Below are 25,267 nucleotides of genomic sequence, written 5' to 3'. Positions count from 1 at the left end.
GCAAAATCTGAACTCCAATATGGCACTTTTTCCCTTCTGAGCTTTGCACTGTGCGTCAAAAGTAGTTTTCTTCCACATATGGGGTATCGGCGTGCTCAGGAGAAATTGCACAACAAATTTTGGGGTCCATTTTCTCCTGCTATCCTTGTGAAAATGAAAAAAATTAGGGCTAAAACAACATTTTTGTGGGAAAAATATATTTTTTTCATTTTCACAGATCAACGTTGTAAAATTTTGTGAAGCACCTGTGGTTTCAATGTGCTCACCACACATCTAGATAAGTTCCCTGAGGGGTCAGGTTTCCAAAAAGAGGTCACTTGTGGGAGTTTTTCACTGTTTAGGCAAATCAGGGGCTCTCCAAATGCGACATGACACTCGCAGACCTGAAAGGTCTTGAAATTACTGTTGCAGAAGGTCCTTCAGCTGCTCAGCTCCTGCAGCCTCCGGTTTCTGTGATTGGGGAGGATGCGGTGTCAGCTTTCTCCTCCATCACAGGAAGCTGCCTCTGGACTATAAGACGCACACACTTTTTAACAAGTTTTTTTTGTTAAAAAATGCATTTTATAGTCCAAATAATAAGGTAGATAAATTCCTTAAGGGATCTAGTTTCCAAAATTGGTTCACTTGTGGAGGTTTTCCTCTGTTCAGGCACATCAGGAGTTCTACAAACATGACATGACACCTGCAGACCATTCCATCAAAGAAACGTCATTCCTTCCTTTCTGAGCCGTGTCGTACTCCCAAAGAGTAGTTGTCCCCCACATATGGGGTATCTGCATACTCAGGGGAAATTGCACAATAAATTGTGTGGTGCAATTTTTCTTGTTACCCTTTTGAAGAAGCAAAATGTGGGGCAAAAAAACATTTTTGTGGGAAAAATTAGATTTTCTATATTTTCACGGCTCAACATTATAAACTTCTGTGAAGAACATGGGGTTCAAGGTGCTCACCATACTTCTAGATAAGTTCCTTGAGGGGTCTAGGTTCCAAAATGGTGTCACTTGTGGGGTGTTTCCACTGTTTAGGCACATCAGGGGCTCTCCAATCGCGACATGGCGTCCGCTAATTATTCCAGCAAATTTTACATTTAAAAAGTCAAATGGCGATCCTTTTCTTCTGAGCCCTGCCATGGTCCCAAAAAGTTGTTTTCCCCTACATGGGATATCAGCATGCTTAAGAGAAAATGCACAACAAATTTTGGGGTCCATTTTCTCCTGTTGTGAAACTAAAAATTTCCTTCCACATTCCATTAATTCCTGTGAAACACCTGGAGGGTTACTAAACTTCTTGAATGTCGTTTTGAACACCTTGAGGGATGCAGTTTTTAGAATGGTGTCACTTTTGGGTATTTTCTGTCATATGCATATTGACAAATTACCGAGAGGGTAAAAAAAACTCTGGTTGAGGGGTGTATAAAAAAATGTCTTATTACTGCTTTACTAAAATGTGGTAAAGAAGTAAATTAAAACTACACTAGTTTGTCTGTGCCCTTACTGTGATATTAAGTCTCTAGAAACTATAGTATTACGATACATCTGATATCATGAGCTCATTATATTCATTATAGTTTTCCTCTGTCTGCAGTTTATAGATTAATTGATCAGATTATTTACTAGGACATACACAGGTTCCCTAGTGCTACCAAAAATATATACATAGCCACCCCAACACGTTTCGCCATGTCTGGCTTCCTCAGGGGGCTGGGGCTATTAGTGGCTGGACAGAGCCTGCACCGCCAAGAGCTTCTTCCGACGTCTCTTCCATCACCAGCACTGCCTGCAGAATGAATAAACGGTAATTACTTACTGGTAATTTGATTTTCCTGAAACCCATGACAGCACCATACGAGAGTGTAGGATCCACCCCTATTACCGGACAGGAAGCCATGAGCACAAAATAAGAAGGCAACTCCCACTTCTTCCTTCAATGCCACCCCAGCGTGAGAGAATTCTCCTGATTGTTTAGATCATCGTGGGACACTCGATTTGGACTACTACGGAGGGTTAAGGATAAAATTGTGGTTTATTATTTTATATTTTATTACAGGTGATCGATGGCTTCGGGGAATTAGGTGTCTAGGTGAGTATAGGTGTATTTTTTTTATTTTTTACTTTATTTTATGTGGCGATCGGCGGGGACAGGTAATGTATAAACTAATTTATTTTAGGTAACCACTGGCCACCAATGAAATGTATTTAAAATTTATTGGCGACCAAAAACAAACAAAAAAATATGGGGGCCTAAAAAAATAAAACATGTGTAGGGCCAAAAATATAAACCTATGGGGGCCAAAATAACATATGGGGCAGTTTAAAGGACACAGTAGGGCAATTTAAATAGCAGGATCAGGCTGATGGGAACTACTGCTCCCATCGAGCTGATCCTGCTGGCACGAGTGGACGGGGGACAGACATAGGCCGATGGGAGTAGTAGTGTCACATCGGCCTATGTCTGCCTGCACGCAGACACCGCACACACACCAATTATAAATCATACCACATACATCAGGGAGCGAGGAGCGCAGCACAGAACGGGAAAGCCGGCGGTATAGTCTTTTCACTGCCGACTTCCCCGCCCGGGTCCTTCACTCCCCGCTCCTTGGTGCTGCGCTCCCCGCCCGGTCCTAACTTAGGATCGGGATGGGAGGCTGCGGGGAAGCAGTATGGGGCTGTGTGATTGTTTAAAAGCCGGCGGCTTTTTACCGCCCGCCGGCTTTTAAACGATCAGGAGAATTCTCCCACGCTGGGATGGCATTCTGATGACAGGCTGGATCGCAGCTGAGCGCTGCCATCCAGCTTGTCATCCTTCAGAGACACTGCAGAGTGCAGGCATTATGGGAACTTCCAATTCCGGTATCCGATATTCTAAAAGTATCGGAACTCCGATGCCGCGAATATCGGTCGATACCCGATATTTCAGTATCGGAATGCTCAACACTATTCAGGAATGATCGTATTTACACTATTCCCCTATAATAGCATTAATTCTGCAACTTTATAATCCAACCATGTAGATTGTTAGATGAAAATAGTTCAAATGAAAAATAGATTAGTTTTCAAGCAAAGAAACTAAGTAAACTGAGTGATAACCATCACCTCTGATACCCTTTTTTTTTCCAAAGCAACTCATTCAGAAAGAGATCTAGATCTCTTACGGTATTGGTCAAATCTCAGATGGTCTTAAGCTAAGGTATTAGCATCCCGTCCCGTTAAACATGTACCTTAAGTACGTATCATCCTGTGCTTGAGTAATAATCAGAACAGTCTTACCTCAGTGTGAAGACATTCGTCTTAACTAGCAAAGATGCTTCTCCTTCACCACAGGAGTCTCACCGATACAAGGACATTTTAACTCATCCACTAATTCCTCCTTTTATAGGTTTATTGCAGCGCTGCCGTCTTATCACTCCAAGAGCGCACTGATTGGATATTTAACCAACTCGCCACTTAGTTGAGTCTACCAGTTTATGACTTTAATCGCAAGAATACATAGTGTAATATGGTTCCATTGACTTAATTTCCAATTTGTCCATCTGCACTTCTAACTGGGAGGATACACTGGTCTTGAAATAATTTTACCAGATCCTGCATAATCATGTCTGTCGGGCAACTCCATTAGGAAGATGGACTGGGATATTTACTGGTTCGTCAGTCCCATACCAGCGAGTCCAACTCATACCTCCCTTAGTAGGGCAAGCCGTTAGTGCTGCCCGACTCAGTACAATCAAGTTTATCTTTCCATTCCGAATCAGGAGGGTAGATTGAGGCAATTTTTGGATTATCAACCATAGTTACCAGTGAGTCCAGCTCGCACTTCCCTTAGGAAGGCTGATCGGTATAGTGCTGCCTTACTTGGCACAATCAAGTTTATCTTACCATTCCATACCAGGAGGGTAGATTGGGGCAATTGGTGGTCTATCAACCAACTCATACCTCCCTTAGGAGGTCAGACCGGTATAGTGCTGCCCTCTTGGCACAATCAAGTTTCTTATCACTGTAAGCCAGAAGGGTAGATTGGGGCAAATGTTGGATTTTCAGCCCCCCACCGGTGACTACAACTCGCAGCTCCTCCTACCATTTCCTATCAGGGGGATATGGGGTATAGAGAGTTTAATCACTTGAGGTCCAAAAGGTCATTCGAAGTGGTTTCTTTTAAGCTTAGCGTAGCCATGTTCCTCTTGCACCTTCAACCAGGAGGGGGTGGGGGGAACTGAGCTGCAGATGTTTATCAGCCAGTTCATCTAAAGAGATGGAGGCCTCTCATATGATGAGAGGTTGAAAAAGTTGAGCTTGTTTAGCTTAGAAAAATAACTCCTCAGAGGGGGATCTCATTTACATCTATAAATATATGTGTGGTCAGTACAAAGGACTAGCACATGACTTATTCCCTCCAAAGACCATACTAAGGACCAGGGGCACTCATTACGGGTGGAAGAAAGGCTATTCCAGCACCTAAAATATGAAAGGGTCCTTTACTGTCAGACTGTGGAATGCCAACCGCAAGAGGTAGTAAGGGCAGACACTAACAGCTTTCAAAAAAGAAAAGGCTGGATGATTTCCTCGATACACATAACATTGTGGGTTACAGTTAAATTAGATAAAATATTACACCTATAGTAGTACATTTGATCCAGGGTTCTAGGACTGATCGCCTTTTCTTGGGGTCAAGAGGGAATTTTTTTTTTTTCCCCTTGATGCTAATTGCTGAATGTGTCCTGGGTTTTGCCTTCTTCTGGATCAACAGTTTTTAGGTATAGGGATTTTAGTAAAACGATTGTTACAAATACAAAAAAATAAAACTAATTAAAAATTATAAACTGATTCATTATAATTGTAATAGTGAAGTTATAATTATAAAGGTAATAATACATTTGTGAGGCCTAGTCCCAGTAAGTTAGTAAATTAGTGTCAGAGTGCAATTGGGGGAGAAAGGTTGAACTTGATGGACCTAGGTCTTTATTCAATCTATGTTACGTTACTAATGATCCCAGATTGTGAAGATAAACTGAACTTAAATTGGTATTATTCTTTTAGCGCCTCCATTCACACCTTTACCAAGAAGACCACTGGGACATAGATGTTAAATGCAGACTAGTTCAATATGCTATCCAAGTATGAGGGATTGACTGGACCTGTTACTCAGCAGCTATCCTTTGGACTGTATTTAATAGAATCACCCCAGACCGAGGGCATCGTCCAGAGACCTTATTTACCAATATCAGTAATATTGCTAGTAAAGGGCAGTGAAGTTTTGAGACCTTAGTGAAACAGATCTACAAGCCCCAAGTTGTCTTGCTAACCGGGCAACCCCCCGTGAGGCAGACAGCTGAGGAAAATCCTAGACCTAACGTGGCAGGTTCTTCCGCAACTATTAAGCGGTCTAAAAAAACCTTCAGACAGGCCAACGTGAGTCATAAACCTACACCTGAATTGGCATGAGGCCTAGCTGTGAGGCTCTATGCAAACCATGAGGTCTAGCCATGAGGCTCAATATGCAAGCCATGAGGCCTAGCCGTGAGGTTCAATACGCAAGCCGTGAGGCTCAATACACAAGCCATGAGGCTTAATACGCAAGCCATGAGGCCTAACTGTGAGGTTCAATACGCAAGCCATGAGTCATAGCCGTGAGACTCAATACGCAAGCCATGAGGCTCAATACACAAGCCATGAGGCCTAGCCATGATGCTCAATACGCAAGCCATGAGGCCTAACCGTGAGGCTCAATACGCAAGCCATGAGGCCTAACCGTGAGGCTCAATGCACAAACCATGAGTCCTAGCCGTGAGGCTCAATACACAAGCCATGAGGCCTAGCCTTGAGGCTTTATACACAAGCCATGAGGCCTAACCATGAGGCTCAATACACAAGCCATGAGGCTTAGGCCAAAAAAACGTAGGTAGGTACGGAATCATTAAATTTAGATTCTTCCAGACTGATGTTATCATTTCAGCGCCCAACTGGGCCCCTGCTCATTGCCACTCACTAGAGGTAGCTATAGAACTCAGCATGGTGTTCCATGATTCACTGGTGTTCCATGATTTACGGCTGCTCCAGCCGTGAGCTCCAGGCTTCTACATCCTTGAGGACAGGAAACCACATTGAAGGAGGAAGTGGGGGTTGTCTTTTTATTTTGTGCTCAGGGCTTCCTGTCCGGTAATAGGGGCAGATCCTACTCTCTCTCGTATGGTGCTGTCATGGGGGAAGGGAAAAAGGTGGCTCCTGGTGACAGAAGCAGATGTCACAGTAGGAGATCCCAGAGGAGATAGGACACACCATTTGCAGAAGCCCTTATATGACACAATGGCAGAAAACCAGATCAGTAGAAATCACCTTAAAGTGGCTCCATTTTGGAAATTATAACCCTCAGTGAATTAATCTATAGGAGTAGTGACTATTTTGACTCCAAAGCCACTTTCCTGAAATTAGCACGCTGTGGATGTTGTAGAGTGAAAATTGCACATTTGTTGTTTTATAACCCAACACATAGTGTCCAGATTGTGCTCCAGGAGACACACACACCGTAAATTAAGTGGGTTCTTCTCACTATAGTAATGCCAAATACATGGATGATAAATGTGGTTTGGGCACACTGCAAAGCTCAGAACAAGGGGGAGATTTGACTTTGGGAGAGCAGATACTGCTGGATTGGTTTATGGAAGCCATGTTGCTTTTCAAGAGCCTTTGAGCCACTAATAATGTGGAAACCTCTGTTTTTCAGATGATGGACCTGAGTGAGGACTTGTTTTTTTGTGAGATGAGAAGTTTTTCTTGGTATTATTTTCGCTTACATAACATTGTTTGGTGGCTTTTTATTCCATATATGGGAAGCAGAATGAACAAACAATTGAACACCACGCTCTTCTGGTTCATCCTATGAGGTTATCTATTAGACTGTGAACTGTCATTGTCTTGGTGAATAATTCAATTTTTTTGCATAACTTCCCATTTTTACAGACAGTTTAAGTAGAAATGTTCAAAAATATATAATTACACGGATTTTTTATTAAAAAATAATAATTTGTTTTATTATTGACAGATGATTGTACCAGGAGATCAGAGGGACAGCTGACATCTTCAATTTTCAAATCAGATAATTTTGAGATCTCAGAGGATACAATTGAAGTGAATAGCATTACTCCAGATATACCATCATCCCTTCACATCAAAGATCTGTCTTCTGATCCTTTGAAATAGGTTCTGTCTTCTGATTCATTACCGACTACTCAGAAAAATCAGAGTCACAAAATAAGCATTAAAAAACAAATTGCTCCTAAAGCAAAGAAGCCATTTTCACGTTCAGAATATAGAAATAATTTTCCCCTCAAAAAGTCTTTTCTTAAGCATGAAAAAATTCACAAAGCGAAGAATAGATTTTCTTGTTCCAAGTGTGGGAGATGTTTTAATCAGAAATCAGATTTTGTTAGGCACCAGATAACTCACACAGGGGAGAAGCCATTTTCATGTTCAGAATGTGGGAAATGTTTTATAAAGAAATCAAATCTTATCAGCCATCAGAGAACTCACTCAGGGCAGAAGCTATTTTCATGTTCCGAATGTGGGAACTGCTTTACAGAGAAATCAAAGCTTATTACACATCAGAGAACTCACACAGGGTTGAAGCCATTTTCATGTTCAGAATGTGAGAAATGTTTTATAAAGAAATCAAATCTTATCAAACATCAGAGAATTCACACAGGGGAGAAGCCATTTTCATGTTCAGAATGTGGGAAATGTTTTACATTGCAATCAACGCTTATCGACCATCAGAGAACTCACACAGGGGAGAAGCCATTTTTATGTTCAGAATGTGGTAAATATTTTGCAAAGAAATCAAATCTTATCAAACATCAGAGAATTCACACAGGGGAGAAGCCATTTTCATGTTCAGAATGTGGAAAATGTTTTGTACGGAAATCAAGTCTTATCAAACATCAGAGAACTCACACAGGGGAGAAGCCATTTTCATGTTCAAAATGTGGGAAATGTTTTAACCAGAAAGCGCATCTTGATAGCCACCGGAGAACCCACACAGAGGAGAATGCCGCAGCTACACCCAACTAGTCTCTGTACAGACTAGAAAGGCCCTAGCTGCACAACTAAAAATACTACGGACCTAATTCTCTAATTGAGGAGTTTCTCATACCTCCTGAGGAACCAGAGGGGAGGCCACAACACACTGTCAACCAGGGGAAAGGAAAGTATGAAGTAAAATACGAAAACCCTGAGTGAGAAACTAAAACACATTCATATAGGGCAAAGAAGGCAAGCTAAGGAGAACCAAAAATAAAAGGAACAAGTATAATCTCCCAGAAACCTAACATTGTTAGAATGAAAATGTACTAGGAGGGAAAGCAAACTAAGCAAACTGACTGGGAGGATAGTTTCACCTTTGTGGTGAAACTTATACAATTCATCCCCACCAACTGTAAATGTAAACCTGTCCGTTTATAATGACCACGGACAAGATAAAGATTCCCAACTCACATCAGGACCACAACATCCCAGGTACTTTCAGCTGCATCACATCTAATGTAGTTACTTAATTATATGTACCAAAGGTCCAACTGGGGGTCTGTATGTAGGGGAGATGGGGCAAAAACTTAGAACACGGATGAATTCTCATCGCCACACAATAAAAGAAAAAAAGAATAGATCTACCTGTAGCCAAACATTTTTGTATCCCTGATTACAGCATCATGGACATGAAATTACTTGTATTAAAAGGTAACTTCAAATCTCAGAGAGACAGAGTTATGACAACCTTTGACACACTTGGAGCAGGAATGAATGTGTCACTTGGATTTATGTCTTTTTACTAGTGATGAGCGAATACATTCCGCACTATTCTTTACTCTCACGAATAGTACACAATTCAGGCTCTTCGACGAGTCATTAGCTATTCACCTCGGTATATTCGAGTGACCCGCCCAGCATGTTTGGCGCTTTATTTGCAGCCAATGAACATGCTGGGCTTGCTTGCCAATCACAGTAATGCCGTTGCCATCTTTGTTGTGGCATTACTGTGATTGGCTGGCCTTACAGCATCGTAGGGGGATATTTAAGCCCTGCCGGCGCCATCTTGCGCATTTTACATGCGGACTCAACGTAGTGTGAATGTAGGGAGAGTGAAAGCAGCGTATAGGGAGTGTTTCTGAGTCCAAAAAGCTCTTTTAAGAGCTACTTAGAGTGAAGATTAGTTCTCTGTTAGGTTCAGATAGCGTAGGGTGAGATTTAATACGAGGGAGAGGAAAAGGGCGGCAGGGTGTTAGCATTGCAAGTACATGCTGCAGATCTCTGCTAGGTTGCATTGTGTATAGTCAGAAGCATATAAACCGAAGAACATGGCGGAATAGATAAACCATAGTTCATATGTGGGCGCTCTCAATAATGTACAACCTACAAAAAGAGTGGAGTGACAGAGCCCCAAAAAGAGTCAGGTCACCATCATAATGTTTTATTGTGTATCCAAAATCTAAAAAGAAGGTCCCACGGACCCTCCTAAATAGAGCACAACCAATAAAATAGTATGTCATGGGTGAAAACTACAAAAAGGACAGAGAGACAACCATGTGAGTCTACAAATATGGGTACATGAAAAGAAGTGACAATATTATCAATCCAAGTATCAATAATTCCAGTTACCAAGTAAATGGACAACGTAACTTACAATTAATTACATTAAATGTCCTATGTTAATCCATTCCTGGACACTTCAACATTAATAAACAACCAAAATATCCAGATCAATATGTACTAAACGTCTGGACGAAGAAGAGATACCAGCAGCATATAAAAGATATAGATTTTATTTAATCAAATTGATAAAACCAATTAACAAGACAGGGCAACAACCTCTATAAGGGAGTGACACATACATGAGCTGGGAGGGAAAATGAACCCCCAAAAAAGGCCAAAAAATTGAACATCACTAGTAAACAAGAAATGAATTAATATAATGCCATATACGTATACATACAATGTACTTGTTACTAAGTGACATGAATCATGCACATGATGGTAACATAGATTCTCAAAAATTAATTTAAATCAATACTGAAGAGACTGTCCTAATGAAAAAATTCACAAAATACAGCCTAAAATGCCAACGTTTAAGGTGCCAGTGCTTCAGTGACTATGATGGTCATACAGGTAATGGATTGCTATGTCATGATGTAAAACAGGCCTATGAATACAGATAAACTGCAGGCTTGATCAATCATATATACACAGAGTAAAGTTACCTAGTCAATCCGCTGTCACCACATGCAGTGTCCTCCCCACCCCGACACCGTTTCGCCAATGCTTCTTCCGAGGGCCTGTCTATAAGAATAGGGGCCGTGATATATAAATATTACACCATCCAATAAAAAATTGCCACGTCGGAGTGTCCGCATTATTGCTTGTTGTCACATGCCTGGAGTGGGTGGCGCATACACGTATCGGTCCATCCCTTATGGCAAATGGGACTTCCTGAGAAGCGCGCCGTGACCAGCATGCTGAAACGCATAGCGGTCACGTGTGCCGGCACTTCCGGAAGTCTGAAGGGATATGTGCGCTCTATCAATCTATCAATTTGGATTCAGTCAAGGGGTATAGGGCCCAGGACATAGAGAGATCTATATATAAAATGTAATAGGACATTCCTCATACAATATAGGGAATCGAAGGAGAGAAATATAGTAAATATTCCCGAATAGAAATAAATGTAAAATAAAAACCCAGTTTGGAACACTTATCTTAATGAGCATTAAAGACCAAATTATAAAAAGAAAAAAGTGCCTAGTGCAAAGAGTATGTAGTATTGTGAAACCCATACTATATAAAAACAAGCTAGGATAGCTATATATTTCCAATTTTATATAAATAAAGTGCATAAGTGCTCAATATAAGGGCAAGGGTAGTGACCCTAGATAGTCCATACACATTAAAAAATAAATATAACTTAAATACCCAAAAACCTACAATAAATATGCAAAAGTTGATACATAACATAAATACAGCGGGTACGGAAAGTATTCAGACCCCTTTAAATTTTTCACTCTTTGTTTCATTGCAGCCATTTGGTAAATTCTAAAATGTTCATTTTTTTCTCATTAATGTCCACTCTGCACCCCATCTTGACTGAAAAAAAAATAGAAATGTAGACATTTTTGCAAATTTATTAAAAAAGAAAAACTGAAATATCACATGGTCATAAGTATTCTGACCCTTTGCTCAGTATTGAGTAGAAGCATCCTTTTGAGCTAGTACAGCCATGAGTGTTCTTGGGAATGATGCAACAAGTTTTTCACACCTGGATTTGGGGATCCTCTGCCATTCTTCCTTGCAGATCCTCTCCAGTTCCGTCAGGTTGGATGGTGAACGTTGGTGGACAACCATTTTCAGGTCTCTCCAGAGATGCTCAATTGGGTTTAGGTCAGGGTTCTGGCTGGGCCAGTCAAGAATGGTCACAGATTTGTTCTGAAGCCACTCCTTTGTTATTTTAGCTGTGTGCTTAGGGTCATTGTCTTGTTGGAAGGTGGACCTTCGGCCAAGTCTGAGGTCCAGAGCACTCTGGAAGAGGTTTTCATCCAGGATATCTCAGTACTTGGCCACATTCATGTTTCCTTCAATTGCAACCAGTCATCCTGTGCCTGCAGCTGAAAAACACCCCCATAGCATGATGCTGCCACCACCATGTTTCACTGTTGGGATTGTATTGGGCAGGTGATGAGCAGTGCCTGGTTTTCTCCACACATACCGCATACAATTATCACCAAAAAGTTCTATCTTCGTCTCATTAGAACATAGAATCTTATTTCTCATAGTCTGGGAGTCCTTCGTGTGTTTTTGAGCAAACTCTATGTGGGCTTTCATATGTCTTGCACTGAGGAGAGGCTTCCGTCGGGCCACTCTGCCATAAACGCCCGACTGGTGGAGCACTGCAGTGATAGTTGACTTTGTGGAACTTTCTCCCATCTCCCTACTGCATCTCTGGAGATCAGCCACAGTGATCTTGGGGTTCTTCTATACCTCTCTCACCAACGCTCTTCTGCCATGATTGCTCAGTTTGGCTGGACGGCCAGGTCTAGGAAGGCTTCTGGTGGTCCCAATCTTCTTCCATTTAAGGATTATGGAGGCCACTGTGCTCTTATGAACCTTGAGTAATGCAGAAATTCTTTTATAACCTTGGCTAGATGTGTGCCTTGCCACAATTCTGTCTCTGAGCTCCTTGGGCAGTTCCTTTGAGCTCATGATTCTCATTTGGTCTGACATGCACTGTGAGCTTTGAGGTCTTATATAGACAGGTGTGTGCCTTTCGAAATCGAGTCCTATCAGTTTAATTAAACACAGCTGGACTCCAATGAAGGAGTAGAACCATCTCAAGGAGGATCACAAGGAAATGGACAGCATGTGACTTAAATATGAGTGACTGAGCAAAGGGTCTGAATACTTATGACCATGTGATATTTAAATTTTTCTTTTTTAATAAATTTGCAAAAATTTCTACATTTCAGTTTTTTTCAGTCAAGATAGGGTGCAGAGTGTACTTTAATGAGAAAAAAATGAACTTTTTAGAATTTACCAAATGACTGCAATGAAGCAAAGAGTGAAAAATTTAAAGGGGTCTGAATACTTTCCGTACCCACTGTATATATTAGTATAAAATAACCCCTATACATTTAAGAACCACATCTAACATAGTGATACACTAATTCACATAGACAACTATATTGTCACTGTAGTCTTCTATCCCACACGTATAGGGTCATCTGCGAGGATAGACGCGCAACTGCCTTGCTCATACAGTTGAGCTGGTCCCCCAGCCACTGGAAACGGACATCCCACACGACCCATCAACCCAGGCAAAAGCTTTCCTAAGGATGAATAAAAACAATTAAAAACAAGCACCAATACATATACAATAAAATCATAAGATATTAAAATAAACCCCCATCTACTCATTAGCCTCTATTATAGGAAGGAACTGAACCCAAAGCTTTCATTAAGTCCTGCCGGTGCTAGGGTACCCAGTCGATAGATCCACTTACTCTCCAATTGTGCTAAAATCCTCCGCAGGTCCCCTCCTCTTGCTCCCATGGTGACTTGATCAATATCTATGATGCGGAATTCTCTTGGGCTGCATTGATGGTGATGTAAAAAATGGCGTGGCAAAGTTTTGAGAGTGTTAGGGTCTTACACCTTTTTGGGTTTTGATAATGTCCCTAACATGCTCTCTTACTCAAATTTTTAATTCTTTAGTAGTAAGTCCGACATATCTTTTTACAAGGACATTGGGCATAATAAATTACGCCCTTCGAGGTACAATTTAAATGTGCCCTTATTTCAAATGTTTTGGAGCCATCAAAATTATCAAACTTCTTTGCCTTCTTCAAATAACCATACGCCTTACAAAGCCCGCACGGGAAAAAAACATTAATCTCTTTTCTGTTTATCTCTACATCTCTCCAGATCATAGTGACTGTGAACAACCAGATCTTTTAAGTTTGGACTTCGATTTGCCACCATTGAGGGTGCTGGGGGCAGGATTTGACGGAGGATAGGATCTGTTAATAGAACTTGCCAGTGCTTCTGTAAAATTGATCTCACTTCAGGCCACTGATTGTTATATACCAAAATAAATCGTACCTCCTCTGATTTGTTGATGTTTTTTTTATTGCCATAAATTAATTGATCTCTTGGGGTTCGTGCTGCTATCCTGTAACCCCGTCTGATTGACCTACAGCTATATCCCCTCTTCAAACCGATTATCCAGTTCTATCGCTTGTTCCTCAAATGTTTTCTCATTAGAGAATATCCTTTTGGCCCTAAGGAACTGACCTATTGGAATTCCTCTTATAGTGGAGGGTGGGTGTGCCAATTCTACGTGTAACAACGAGTTTGTCGCAGTTGATTTCCTAAATATGTCAGTAGTTATAATACCATTCTCAGATACCCCGATTTTTAAATCCAAGAAGTCCAGACTTCTTCCGAATTTATATGTTAGCCGAATATTCAAATTGTTATCATTCAGCTTGGTCATAAGCCTCTCCAAATCTCTGGCTGTAGCCTCCCACACAAACCATATATCATCAATGTATCTGATCCTTCCCTGGACGATGTCCATCTCAACAGGTGGTATCCGCCTGGAATATATCCCGCTCCCACGAACCCAGAAAAGGTTGGCGTAGGAGGGGGCACAGGAGGCCCCCATATTGGAGCCCTGTTGTTGTAAGTAGATGTTCTTTTTGAAAATAAACACATGTCGAAGGACAAATTCCAGGAGGACCATGAGCAGCTCGGCCAGGGACAGCTTGAGACCACTTGACGTCAGATACCACGAAACCACCCTAATACCATCTTCATGTTTGATGGATGTATAAAGTGTCTCTACGTCTGCAGTGACCATGACTATATGGTCACCGAGGCAGAGGTGATCCAATCTTTGCAGGGCGGCCATGGTATCTTGTAGGAGGGCAGGCCAGAGACCAAGAGCTTCAAGTAGTGATCAATTACACTAGATATAATTTCACACAAACTGCCGTTACCGGCAACAATTGGCCTACCTGGTGGATCAGTCGGATTTTTGTGATGTTTTGGAATTAAGTCAAAGGTGGCCAAACAGGACTGTAGTTTGCGCACCGTATCCAACAGTTCTTTTGGGATCACACCCTGTTTGAATGCCTCTTCGAGGATAGACACCAATTCATCCTGGAAAGAGGATAGGGGGTTATAAGAAAGTTTTTTTATAGCAATGGGGGGTATTCAGAAGTTTATATGCCTGCTTTTTGTAAAGGCTGACTGGCCAGACAACAATTTTTCCCCATTTATCCGCAGGTTTAAAAATAACATCTTTCAATTTTAGTAAATATTTTAGCTCCATTTTTTCCATTTTACTTGGGTTAGATTTCCAAGGCGTGCATTGGGAAAGATTTTCAATGTCCAAAGTGACCAACTTAGTGAATACCTCAATGGCAGGACATAGGCTGAGGGCTGGAAATTTCTTAGATTTGTTACATAGATTATGGGGAAAGTCACTAACCTCTGAATTACTTTCTGCCTCCAGAGATTCCAGGGTTTCCAATGCTTCCCTTTCTTCTCTGGTAGGAAATAGGTCATGTAACGCTGTTTTGTAATGTAATTTTTTGTAAATGAGTTTCCTTGCAAATAGATGTGTAACTTTCACCTTCGTGAACGGGTCTAGGTGATAAACAGGAGAATAGGTAGGGCCCTTCTCTAAGAGTGTTAGTTGAGTTGTGGATAAGGTATGGGTAGATAAATTAATTACCTTACATCTGTCACCACCTACCTTTTATATGCAGCTGGTATCTCTTCTTTGTCCAGACGTTTAGTATATATTGATCTGGATATTTTGGTTGTTTAACGTAACTTACAAGCACGGTATACAATCATGCATATGTGTTATCCTGGCACAACGTTGTGGACAACGCCCCCCGAAGAGCCTCATGCGAAACGCGCGTCGGTGCCCCAGCGAGACACCAGTCCATACAGCACTATGGGTATGTTATGACTCATCTTTATGTCAATGTCAATTTCTCTTCCCAGGCAATGTCAGTATATTTCTGGACATCATAAAAGGTTACACATGTCTTATGGGCACCTTTACTGTTATGATGCCAAGATAACACATATGCATGATTGTATACTGTGCTTGTAAGTTACGTTGTCCAATTACTTGGTAACTCGATTTATTGATACTTGGATTGATAATATTGTCACTTCTTTTCATGTTCCCATATATGTGGACTCACATGGTTGTCTCTGTCCTTTGTGTAGTTTTCACCTATGACCTACTATTTTATTGGTTGTGCTCTATTTAGAAGTGTCTGTGGGACCTCCTTTTTATATTTTTAATCCACAATAAAACTGATTTTATTATCTGGAATCATTATGATGTTGACCTGACTCTTTTTTGGGCTCTGTCACGCCACTCTGTTTGTAGGTTGTGTATAATGTAGGAACAGATTATGGGAGTTGGGAGAGAGGCCGGGTTTCATATCCAGTACCATAATATACAAAACAGCTCTTTTTTAGAGCAAAATAATATTCCTTAGTACCTGCATATACTAAACAATTTTTTCAGCTAAATAATATTCCTGGCCTATTGCTAAAATAGCGTATATTTATCTAGCAGTTGTGCGACTGGCGCAAAGCCTGCTGAGCTATGCAAACTAAACTATTTACCAGTAATTTTCCTGAGTCTGCTGTTGGCGTGTGTCATAAAGGCGATAGAACAAAAATTACTCTACTATTGGTAAAGTAAATGGCGTATATTTATCCAACAGTTGTGTGACTGGCGCAAAGCCTGCTGAGATACGCAAACGTCGCTATTTACCAGTAATTTTCCTGAGTCTGCTGTTGCTGTGTCTAATAAAGCTAAAAAAAATTACCCACACATTACTACCTACAGGGAATTTATACATAACACATCTGTGAGAGTACTTGTAAAAAATAAAGCCAGGGAATTTTTTTTCATAAAGCATTCAATATGGGAAAGGGTGACGTTAAGTAACGGGGATGTGGATGTGGTGGTGCCCAAAGATCAGAAGTAGTGATGAGCGAGCGTGCTCGACACTGCTCGGTACTCGCCTGAGGATCTCACTGCTCGACATGCTTGGCGAGTATTTCTGGGATGCTTGGGCGGGAGCTCGGGTCCCTGCCCTGCATGTTTGGTGCTCTTAAGAGAGCCAGTGAACATGCAGGGATTGTCTGCCACTCACTGTAATGCCGTAGCCATCTTGGTTGTGGCATTACAGTGATTGCCAGGCCCCATATCGTCATCGGGTCTATATAAGACCTGGTGCCCCTATGCTCATCACAGTCTAACCCGGAAACAGGCAGAGTAGGGAGAGGTGCTGCTGTGTGAAGGACAGAATTGGCAGTGTAATAGTTAGGTATAGGTATTCCACACCAAGATAGATATCCATCTGAACTAACAGTCCTTCTGAGGACTAATCCAGCTGCATATATTCAGTGGTGATAGCAGGAGCTAGGCAGGCAGGTTTTTGTGGACACTGTATACTGCACAATAGGGTCCATTGCACATTCTGTCTGCTCCTGCTGTTACAGATATCTGTAGACATGGCCCCAGATAATTTTTTTTTTTTATCTTAATCCTGATTAGTAGCTTAAAAAGCAATACAGTACACCATTTTGCTGCTCCATATGCTTGTTAGCAGAATACAGGCATTTTTTTTTATTTTACTCACATTGCTGTATTGTAAAGCAGAGACAATTTTCCATCATCACACCTGATCCCATATTACTGCCGTAACAATAGACATTTTGTGGAGCATACCAATACTCAATTTAAAGTCAGCCAGCAGTGTGTTGTTGAACCTATTCACACTTGGTGGTTGAACAATACTATACTAAAAGGTCCCAGTCTAAAACCGTGGTCGTCACACCTGATCCCATATTACTGCCATAATAATACAGACATTTTGTGAAGCATACCAAATATACTCGATTTAAAGTCAGCCTGTGTGTTGTTGAACTTATTCACACTTGGTCGCTGAACAATACTATACTAAAAGGCCACAGCCTAAAACCGTGGTCGTCACTAGTGTTGAGCGAATTTGTTCGGCGGATGTTCGAAAGTTTCAAATTCGGCACGAATATGGCACATTCGGATTCGTGATCACACAGGCGAGCAAACTTTCTTAAAATCTGAAAAGTTTAAGAATTTGCACGGGACTGCGAATACAGGGCAACCACGGCGTTTTGAAATGTTTTGTTCGCATAGTGCAAGTGTATGATGGGCCGTGATATGTGCCAGGTGAGTGTGGGGGCTGTGGAGAGCTTAGAACAGGTTACTTTTTTTTTCTTTTTTCCGGTGGGCGGTAACTTTAACTGAAGAAAGCACAGCCAGCCAATCATAGTGCAGGAAGCATCTACACTGTCCAGACATAAGGGCTTCTGCGATTGGCTGCTGAAATCACATGTCCTCTCAATTTAAAAAGCGGCCATGTTCCCTCAGCGCCATTATATCCATGTCACTGCTGGAGACAGACGCAGCTCAGTGTTCTCCTGTGTAATGAGAGATATTAGCTAGATAGATGGGCGCTTGTGTGGCAGTCAGATAGTGTAGATAATTCCTGGCCTGTGTACCTCTGCAACCGCTGGTGCAGCACATTTTGGTGTTCTTGTGCAAGTACTGAGATTCTGACAGAAACAGAGGGCCAATGCCATACAATAGTGCTGTGCACCGCTGGTATAGAGCTCCATGTCTCAGTATACCTTGAATCTTTTTTTGCTCTTGCTAATGTGATCAAGTAAGCGCAGTGCACCTTTTCATTTAGTGGGGTTGACATTGTGCTCTGCTATTTTTCTGTTGCTATTGTGATATTGAAAGCTATGCGCACTAAAGTTTTTTTAGTGTCAGATACTATTTTAGTGGAGTTGAACTTCAGGTGGTTTCAGAGTAAAAAAATACATTTTTACTCATGCTACGCCCAGTCCAAAAAATATTTTTTCCTGTGCCAAAAGTCATACAGTGCTATAAGCCTGCTACTACGTCAGTGGCGGTCAAATTCAGCTTGTACGCACAGTCAAACCTATATTTATTTTTGGTTGGCAGGCAGAGTCCACCAAAAGTTTTTTACTGTGGCAAAGTTGATCCAGTCTGTTAAAAGGCAGATCCTATTTTAGTGGAGTTGAACTTGTCCTGGTTTCACAGTAAAAAAAAACAAAAACTTCTCTTACCTGGCCCAGTCCAAAAAATATTTTTTCCTGTGCCAAAAGTCATAGAGTGCTATAAACCAGCTACTACGTCAGTGGTGGTCAAAGTCAGCTGGACGCAGAGCTTATGCAGAGTAACCGAAATATATTTTTTGCTCTGAGTAAAGTGATACAGCTGGCTAGATCTGAGTTTGAAATATTTTGGAGCATATATTCTATGTCATACTGGCCTCATCCACATTCAAAAAAAATAATTTCTTCTGTTCCTAAAGTAATACAGCAGGGGACATCTCAGTTTGAAATTGTTTGGAGAACATCTCGTAGGTTTTATCGGCCTCATGCACACTAACAAATTTCTTTTGTCTGTTAGTAATGTTATATGGCAGGCCATATCTTACCTTGTCATTTAGTGTCACTGAAATTCAGGTGTGTGCTGAGCTATTGCACAGGAAAAAAACGTATTTTTCTTTAGTTAATTGCGTGCTCCTACCACTGTATCTGACCAACATGAGTGGGAAAAAGAGAGGGCATGGTGGAAGGGGGAATAGGCTTGGTGTTCAAGGTGTACGTGGGTTATGTGGTAATGTTAGTGAAAGCACTAGTGAACCAACACAAACAGGTCCTATCCAAAGACAACTGACAACTTATGTTAGTGGATGGCCTACTGCACTCCCTTCCTTTGGCAGCCGCACAGCAATACGCCTTGTTGATAAGGCCTAGAAAGAGCAGGTGCTCCAGTGGATGGCAAGCTCTGCTTCCAGTGGCCTCTCCTCTTCTTCCTCCACCTCAACATCACACGCAGTACAGTCCTCAGAGGTGGCACCCCAATTACTCATGTTTCCCCCCGCGTCACAACTGGCCAACTGCCCAGCTGACTGTAGCGAACCACAGATGGGTGAGTCTGTAGAACTCTTTACCCATTCTACACTATGGGCATCAGAAGTGTACTCCAAACAGTCACGGGGAGGAAAGCATCTGCCCCGATGCCCAAAATTTTTTTTAGCTTGGATTCGGGGCAGGACGAAGTAGGGTCCGAGCAGGTTCCTGACCCTCGTCACCAGACGTTAACCTCAGAGGAGAGAGGTGATCCCGATTAGACTCAGATACCTGAGGCTCATGCGGACTGTACTGTGCTGTCAGAGCAACAAGAAGAGAGGGGTCACTCTGAGGGCGAAGAATAGGATAACACATTGGATGATGACAAGGTTGAAGATCCTACTTGGTGCGAACCCAGAGTCACGCAGCCGAGTAGCTCATCGAGGAGGTGGAGGAGGAAAACGAGGAGGTTACATTTTGCCCTATGGCGCAGACATGGAGTGTTGCAAGCACGAGGAGCACTACATCCTTAGCCATATCCGTGGCTGTGGCCAGCAGTGGTCACGGATCTGCAGCTTGCAGGGGCAGCAAGGGTTGCCTAGCATGGGCCTTTTTTGTCGCTGCAAAGGATGAGACAACTCACGTTATCTGCAAACTTTGCAATAAAAAACTCAGTAGAGGGATAAACTGCAGTAATTTGACTACTACAACCCCTGGCAAAAATTATGGAATCACTGGGCTCGGAGGATGTTCATTCAGTTGTTTAATGTTGTTGAAAAAAAGCAGATCACAGACATGGCACAAAACTAAAGTAATTTCAAATGGCAACTTTATGGCTTTAAGAAACACTAAAAGAAATCAAGAAAAAAAATGTGGTACTCAGTAAGGGTAATTTTTTTTCGGGACCAAGCAGAGGGAAAAAATTATGGAATCACTCAATTCTGAGGAAAAAATTATGGAATCACCCTGTAAATTTTAATTTCCAAAACTAACACCTGCATCAAATTAGATCTGCTCGTTAGTCTGCATCTAAAATGGAGTGATCACACCTTGGAGAGCTGTTGCACCAAGTGGACTGACTACTGGCTACACCAGCATGTCGCAGACAACATCACCTGTTCTTTGTCTAAATCTATGTGTGCCAGGGTGCATTTCACCACAGACACCTGGACGGATAAGCATGGCCCAAGGGCATTACATCTCGCTGACTGGGCACTGGGTCAGGGCCGGCGTCAGCACCCGGCGTACCCGGGCAAGTGCCGGGGCCCTGGAAAATCAGAGGGGCCCAGCCGCCCACTCACTGTCGGGGCCCGGCCCACACACCCACCCGCCCACTCACTGTCGGGGCCGGGCCCACACACCCACCCGCCCACTCACTGTCGGGGCCCTGGCCGCATCCTCGGCACCTGTTCAGGGACGCAGGCGCTGCTTGATTGCCGGCACTCCCCCCAGACATGGCCGCGCGCTGTTCGGCTGTGTCTGCTAGTAATGACACGGCAGGATCGATGGCACTGCACCTTTAATTGTGCTTGTGTGTCGCCCCTGCCGCGTCATTACTAGCAGACACAGCCGCACAGCGCGTGGCCATGTCTGGGGGGAGTGCCGGCAATCAAACACCGTCGGAGCGGAGGTCCTGCACAGATGGGGAGGAGCGGCCCAGACCCGACCGCAAGTGGGCCCCTCTGATGTTCCAGGGCCATGAAGTCTGACACGCCGGGGGCCCTGCACTGCCCCATACCTGAGGAGCTGCTGGACAGGACACTGGACCGGGGACAGGTGAGTGAGGCTTCCCCAATCCCCATATTAAAAATACTTGTAATGAGTCTGTGTGAGTGCATGTATGTGAATGTCAGTGTGTATGACTGTGTATATATATTTGTCTGTTTTATATATGTCTTTAAGAATTTGTGTAAAAATATGTGTATGTCTGTATGTGTACATGTCTGCGTACCGTGTGTGCGTGCGTTTGTCTGCGTACCGTGTGTACGTGCATGTCTGCATACCGTGTGTGCGTGTATGTGTCTGGGTACCGTTTGTGCGTGCGCGTGTCTGGGTACCGTGTGTGCATGCGTGTGTCTGCGTACCGTGTGTGCGTGCGTGTGTCTGCGTACCGTGTGTGCGTGCGTGTGTCTGCGTACCGTGTGTGCGTGCGTGTGTCTGCGTACCGTGTGTACGTGCGTGTGTCTGCGTACCGTGTGTGCGTGCGTGTGTCTGCGTACCGTGTGTGCGTGCGTGTGTCTGCGTACCGTGTGTGCGTGCGTGTGTCTGCGTACCGTGTGTGCGTGCATGTGTCTGCGTACCGTGTGTGCGTGCATGTGTCTGCGTACCGTGTGTGCGTGCATGTGTCTGCGTACCGTGTGTGCGTGCATGTGTCTGCGTACCGTGTGTGCGTACCATGTGTGCGTGCGCATGTCTGCATATGTGAAGGATGAGGTGGCAGGCTGGGTCCTGTGTACTATATATATATATATTTCTCCGCCGTATCTGTGCATCATGAATCGTGTATGTGTTAAAAGGGCCCACTGAGACTCTCTCGCCCGGGGCCCAGAAAAACCTGGAGCCGGCCCTGCACTGGGTGACTCTGGTGGCTGTGGGGTCAAGGGCTGCTCCACAAATCTTGGAATTCCCAAGGCTTGCAGAAGAAACCTCTGTATTTCCCACTTCCTCCTCTGCTTCTGCGTCCTCCACCTCATCTAGGGCCTCCACCTGCGCACTCAACCTCTGCCTTAATGAGACATGCGTTCCAAGGGTGCGGAGCGAATACACACCACCTCCGTACTGCGCAGTCAGGGCTCATCGTAATCAGGCAGTCTTCAAATTAATGTCTTGGAGATTGCAGTCATACAGGTGAAGAGTTGTGGGCAGCTCTCCAGGCTCAGTTTGAGCAATATCAGTCTCCGATGAACCTAGAGCCAGGGAAGGTCGTGCCTTGCATGGCTCACATCCTCAATCTGGTGGTACAGCGATTTCTCCGCCACTATCCTGGCCTGGATGAGCTGCCTCACAAAGTACGGAAGCTATGTGCTCACTTACGCCGTTCGCACCCCTCATGTCATCGACTTGCATCAGTACAGAGGTCTGTGTCAGTGCCAGTTAACAGGTTGATCTGCGATGTGCCGACGCGGCGGAATTCCACTCTGCACATGCTGTGCCAGCGGCAACGAGCTCTGACGCAATATGTCATGACATATAGCGTGGGGCAACGCAGTACGGACTTTGGGCATATCACGTTTGTGGAGTGGGAACAGATTAAGGACCTCCGTACCCTTCTGCACGGTTTTGAAATGGCTACTAAACTGGTTAGCGCTGACGATACCGTCATCAGCATGACTATTCCGGTCATATACATGCTGGAGCAAACTTTGAATAACCTGTGGCAGTAGATGGTGGCCCCAGAAGAAGAGTAGGATGCGGAAGGGATACCAATGTCTCAAATTTCCAGACTGTCATCACACAGGCGGATGCCAAGTGATGGTGGATTACAGTGATCGACAGGGTTTGGTGATACCAGGCAAACTGTTAGTGAAGGTGCAAGAGCCGAGGAACTAATGGAGGAGGAAGAGGTGATGGGCAGCTGTCAGAGGATAAAGAGGATAATCATTCCCTCTCGTTTGAACTTTGTTGGCAGGAGGGGACGGAGGAAACAAGCATCAGTGTTAAGCAGGCCACAATACAGCCTGGCATTGGACCTCCTGGAAGAGCCCGACATATGAGTGCCTTCTTGATACACTATCTGCAACATGATCCCCGTATAGCTAGGATTCAAAATAATGCTGACTACGGGGTTGCCACTGTGATAGATCCACGTTATAAAAGTCAATTTTTCCAGATGCTTCCTGCCCTGGAAAGGGACCCGCTTATGTTGGAGTATCGAAACAAGCTTTTAAGCAACCTTAGTAGAGGTTTTCCTCAAGATAACAGTGAGGCACACAGTGTGCATCACAGCTGTAGTCCGCTGTAGTCTTTCAACCTCCCGCACGTCAGTTTGTCAATGCGAAAACATTAGCAGCAGCACCATAGTAAGTGGCAGAAGCTATTTCTGGGAGTCCTTTCACACATTTTTTGCACCAGTACAAGTCTGACATGTGGTGAATGACTGGCGAGGATGGTGGAGGAGTATCTAAAGCTTAATATGAATACAATCAGGGAGGATTTTGACCCTTTTACATTTTGGTCTTCAAAAATGGATGAATGGCCTCTCACGTTTTGGAGGTTTTATTATGCCCGGCAGCCAGTTCTCTCTGAACGTGTCTTCAGCGGTGCTGGTAGTGTATTAACGGATAAGCGGACCCGGCTGTCCCCTGAAAGTGTAGACCGCCTAACTTTCATCAAGATGAACAAGTCATGGATCTCCAAGGACTTTTGCACCCCAATTGCAGACTGTACAGAGTAGGCGATGTTGTCGTTTTAAGTGTACTGCATTGATCTCTTGAAACTGCAGTCTGTGATATAGCTTCTGTGCCTGCTCTTGTTGCTGCTGCAGGTTTTAGGCCCTAATTTTGGGAATGTGGAGAATTTTGATTGTGTCTCCATTAGTGATGAGCGAGTATGTTCTGTTAACCCTTTCGCCGAGTATGCTCGGGCCGAGCTCCGAGTATTTACAGCTGCTCGGTGATATGCTTGAATCGCTCCCGTGTGCATGATTTGAGACCGTTTGACAGCTTTAATACATGTGAGGAATGTGTAAGAAATAGACATTCCTCACATGTACTAAAGCTGTCAAACAGTTGCAAATCATGTACACGGGAGCGATTCAAACATATCACCGAGCTGCTGTAAATACTCGGAGCTCGGCCCGAGCATACTCGCCGAAAGGGTTAACAGAACATACTCGCTCATCACTAGTCTCCATCCATTTTGTTGGCTGTAGTGAGACAGGTTTGGGTCTGCGTTAAACTACTTGTTGTCTGATGACATTGATGCCACTTCGGTGGTGTTAGGCCCTCATTTAGGGCAATGTGAACACTCCTGGTTAGGTCTCCATCTCCTGGGTTGGCTGTACTGGAAGAGGTGTGGATCTTATTTACACTATTTCTACCGTAGTGAAATTGATTAGACATTGCTAGTGTCTGCCACTAATTTTTTGAAATGTGGAGAATCATGATTGGGTCTCCATCTATTGGGTTGGCTGTAGTGGAACTTGTTTGGGCCGCCTTTGCAATACTTATACTCTAGTGAAATTGATGTCACTTCGGTGGTGTTTGTTAGGCCCTCATTTAGGGCAATGTGAACACTCCTGGTTAAGTCTCCATCTCTTGGGTTGTCTGTACTGGAAGAGATGTGGGTCTCATTTACACTATTTCTACTGTAGTGAAATTGATTACACTTTCCTGGCGTCTGCCGCTAATTTTTGGAAAGGTAGGGAAGCCTGAATGGGTCTCCATCCATGGGGTTGACTGTAGTGGAAGAGGTTTTGGTCTCCATGCATTTCTATAGTTATACTGTAGTGAAATTGAGCATTTGGTGCAGATATTGTTCTCCCCAAACGGGTACGCAAACATGATAAACTCTAAATTGATTTTCAATAAACAACCATCAGCCGCCACATCAAACACCTCTGCTGCTTCTTCCTCCTCCTCTGTTACCGTTCCAAGTTGTGTCACGCAGGTGTCCGACAGAACCAGCTGTATACCCGCTGAAGTTAGGCTGAGTGACAGCCCGTCAGCTGTAAGTGAAGCAGACATGCCTGCTGTGTCACTCTGAGCACACCACACATTTCTCAATCCACCGTAACATATCCGCCTGCACCTCACTCACGGTTTATCGGTTTG

The 25,267-nt window shown here is 43.4% G+C and overlaps 1 protein-coding gene across 1 annotated transcript in view; it reads left to right on the top strand.

The window, feature by feature from the left end:
- LOC141271696 (uncharacterized) overlaps positions 1-7,328 on the top strand; it is a 34,554-nt gene extending 27,226 nt beyond the window's left edge. The window contains exon 7 of the mRNA XM_073681772.1: positions 7,036-7,328. Within this exon, the coding sequence (XP_073537873.1) occupies positions 7,036-7,193 (158 nt within the window). The 3' untranslated portion in view covers positions 7,194-7,328. The remainder of the gene's footprint in view (positions 1-7,035) is intronic.
- Positions 7,329-25,267: the final 17,939 nt, after the last annotated feature.

This window comes from Phyllobates terribilis, unplaced genomic scaffold (genome assembly GCF_046119375.1).
Source record: "Phyllobates terribilis strain yellow unplaced genomic scaffold, ASM4611937v1 Scaffold_5__5_contigs__length_657084704, whole genome shotgun sequence".
NCBI classification, from domain to species: domain Eukaryota; kingdom Metazoa; phylum Chordata; class Amphibia; order Anura; family Dendrobatidae; genus Phyllobates; species Phyllobates terribilis.
This window is presented reverse-complemented; position numbering and strand designations above follow the sequence as displayed.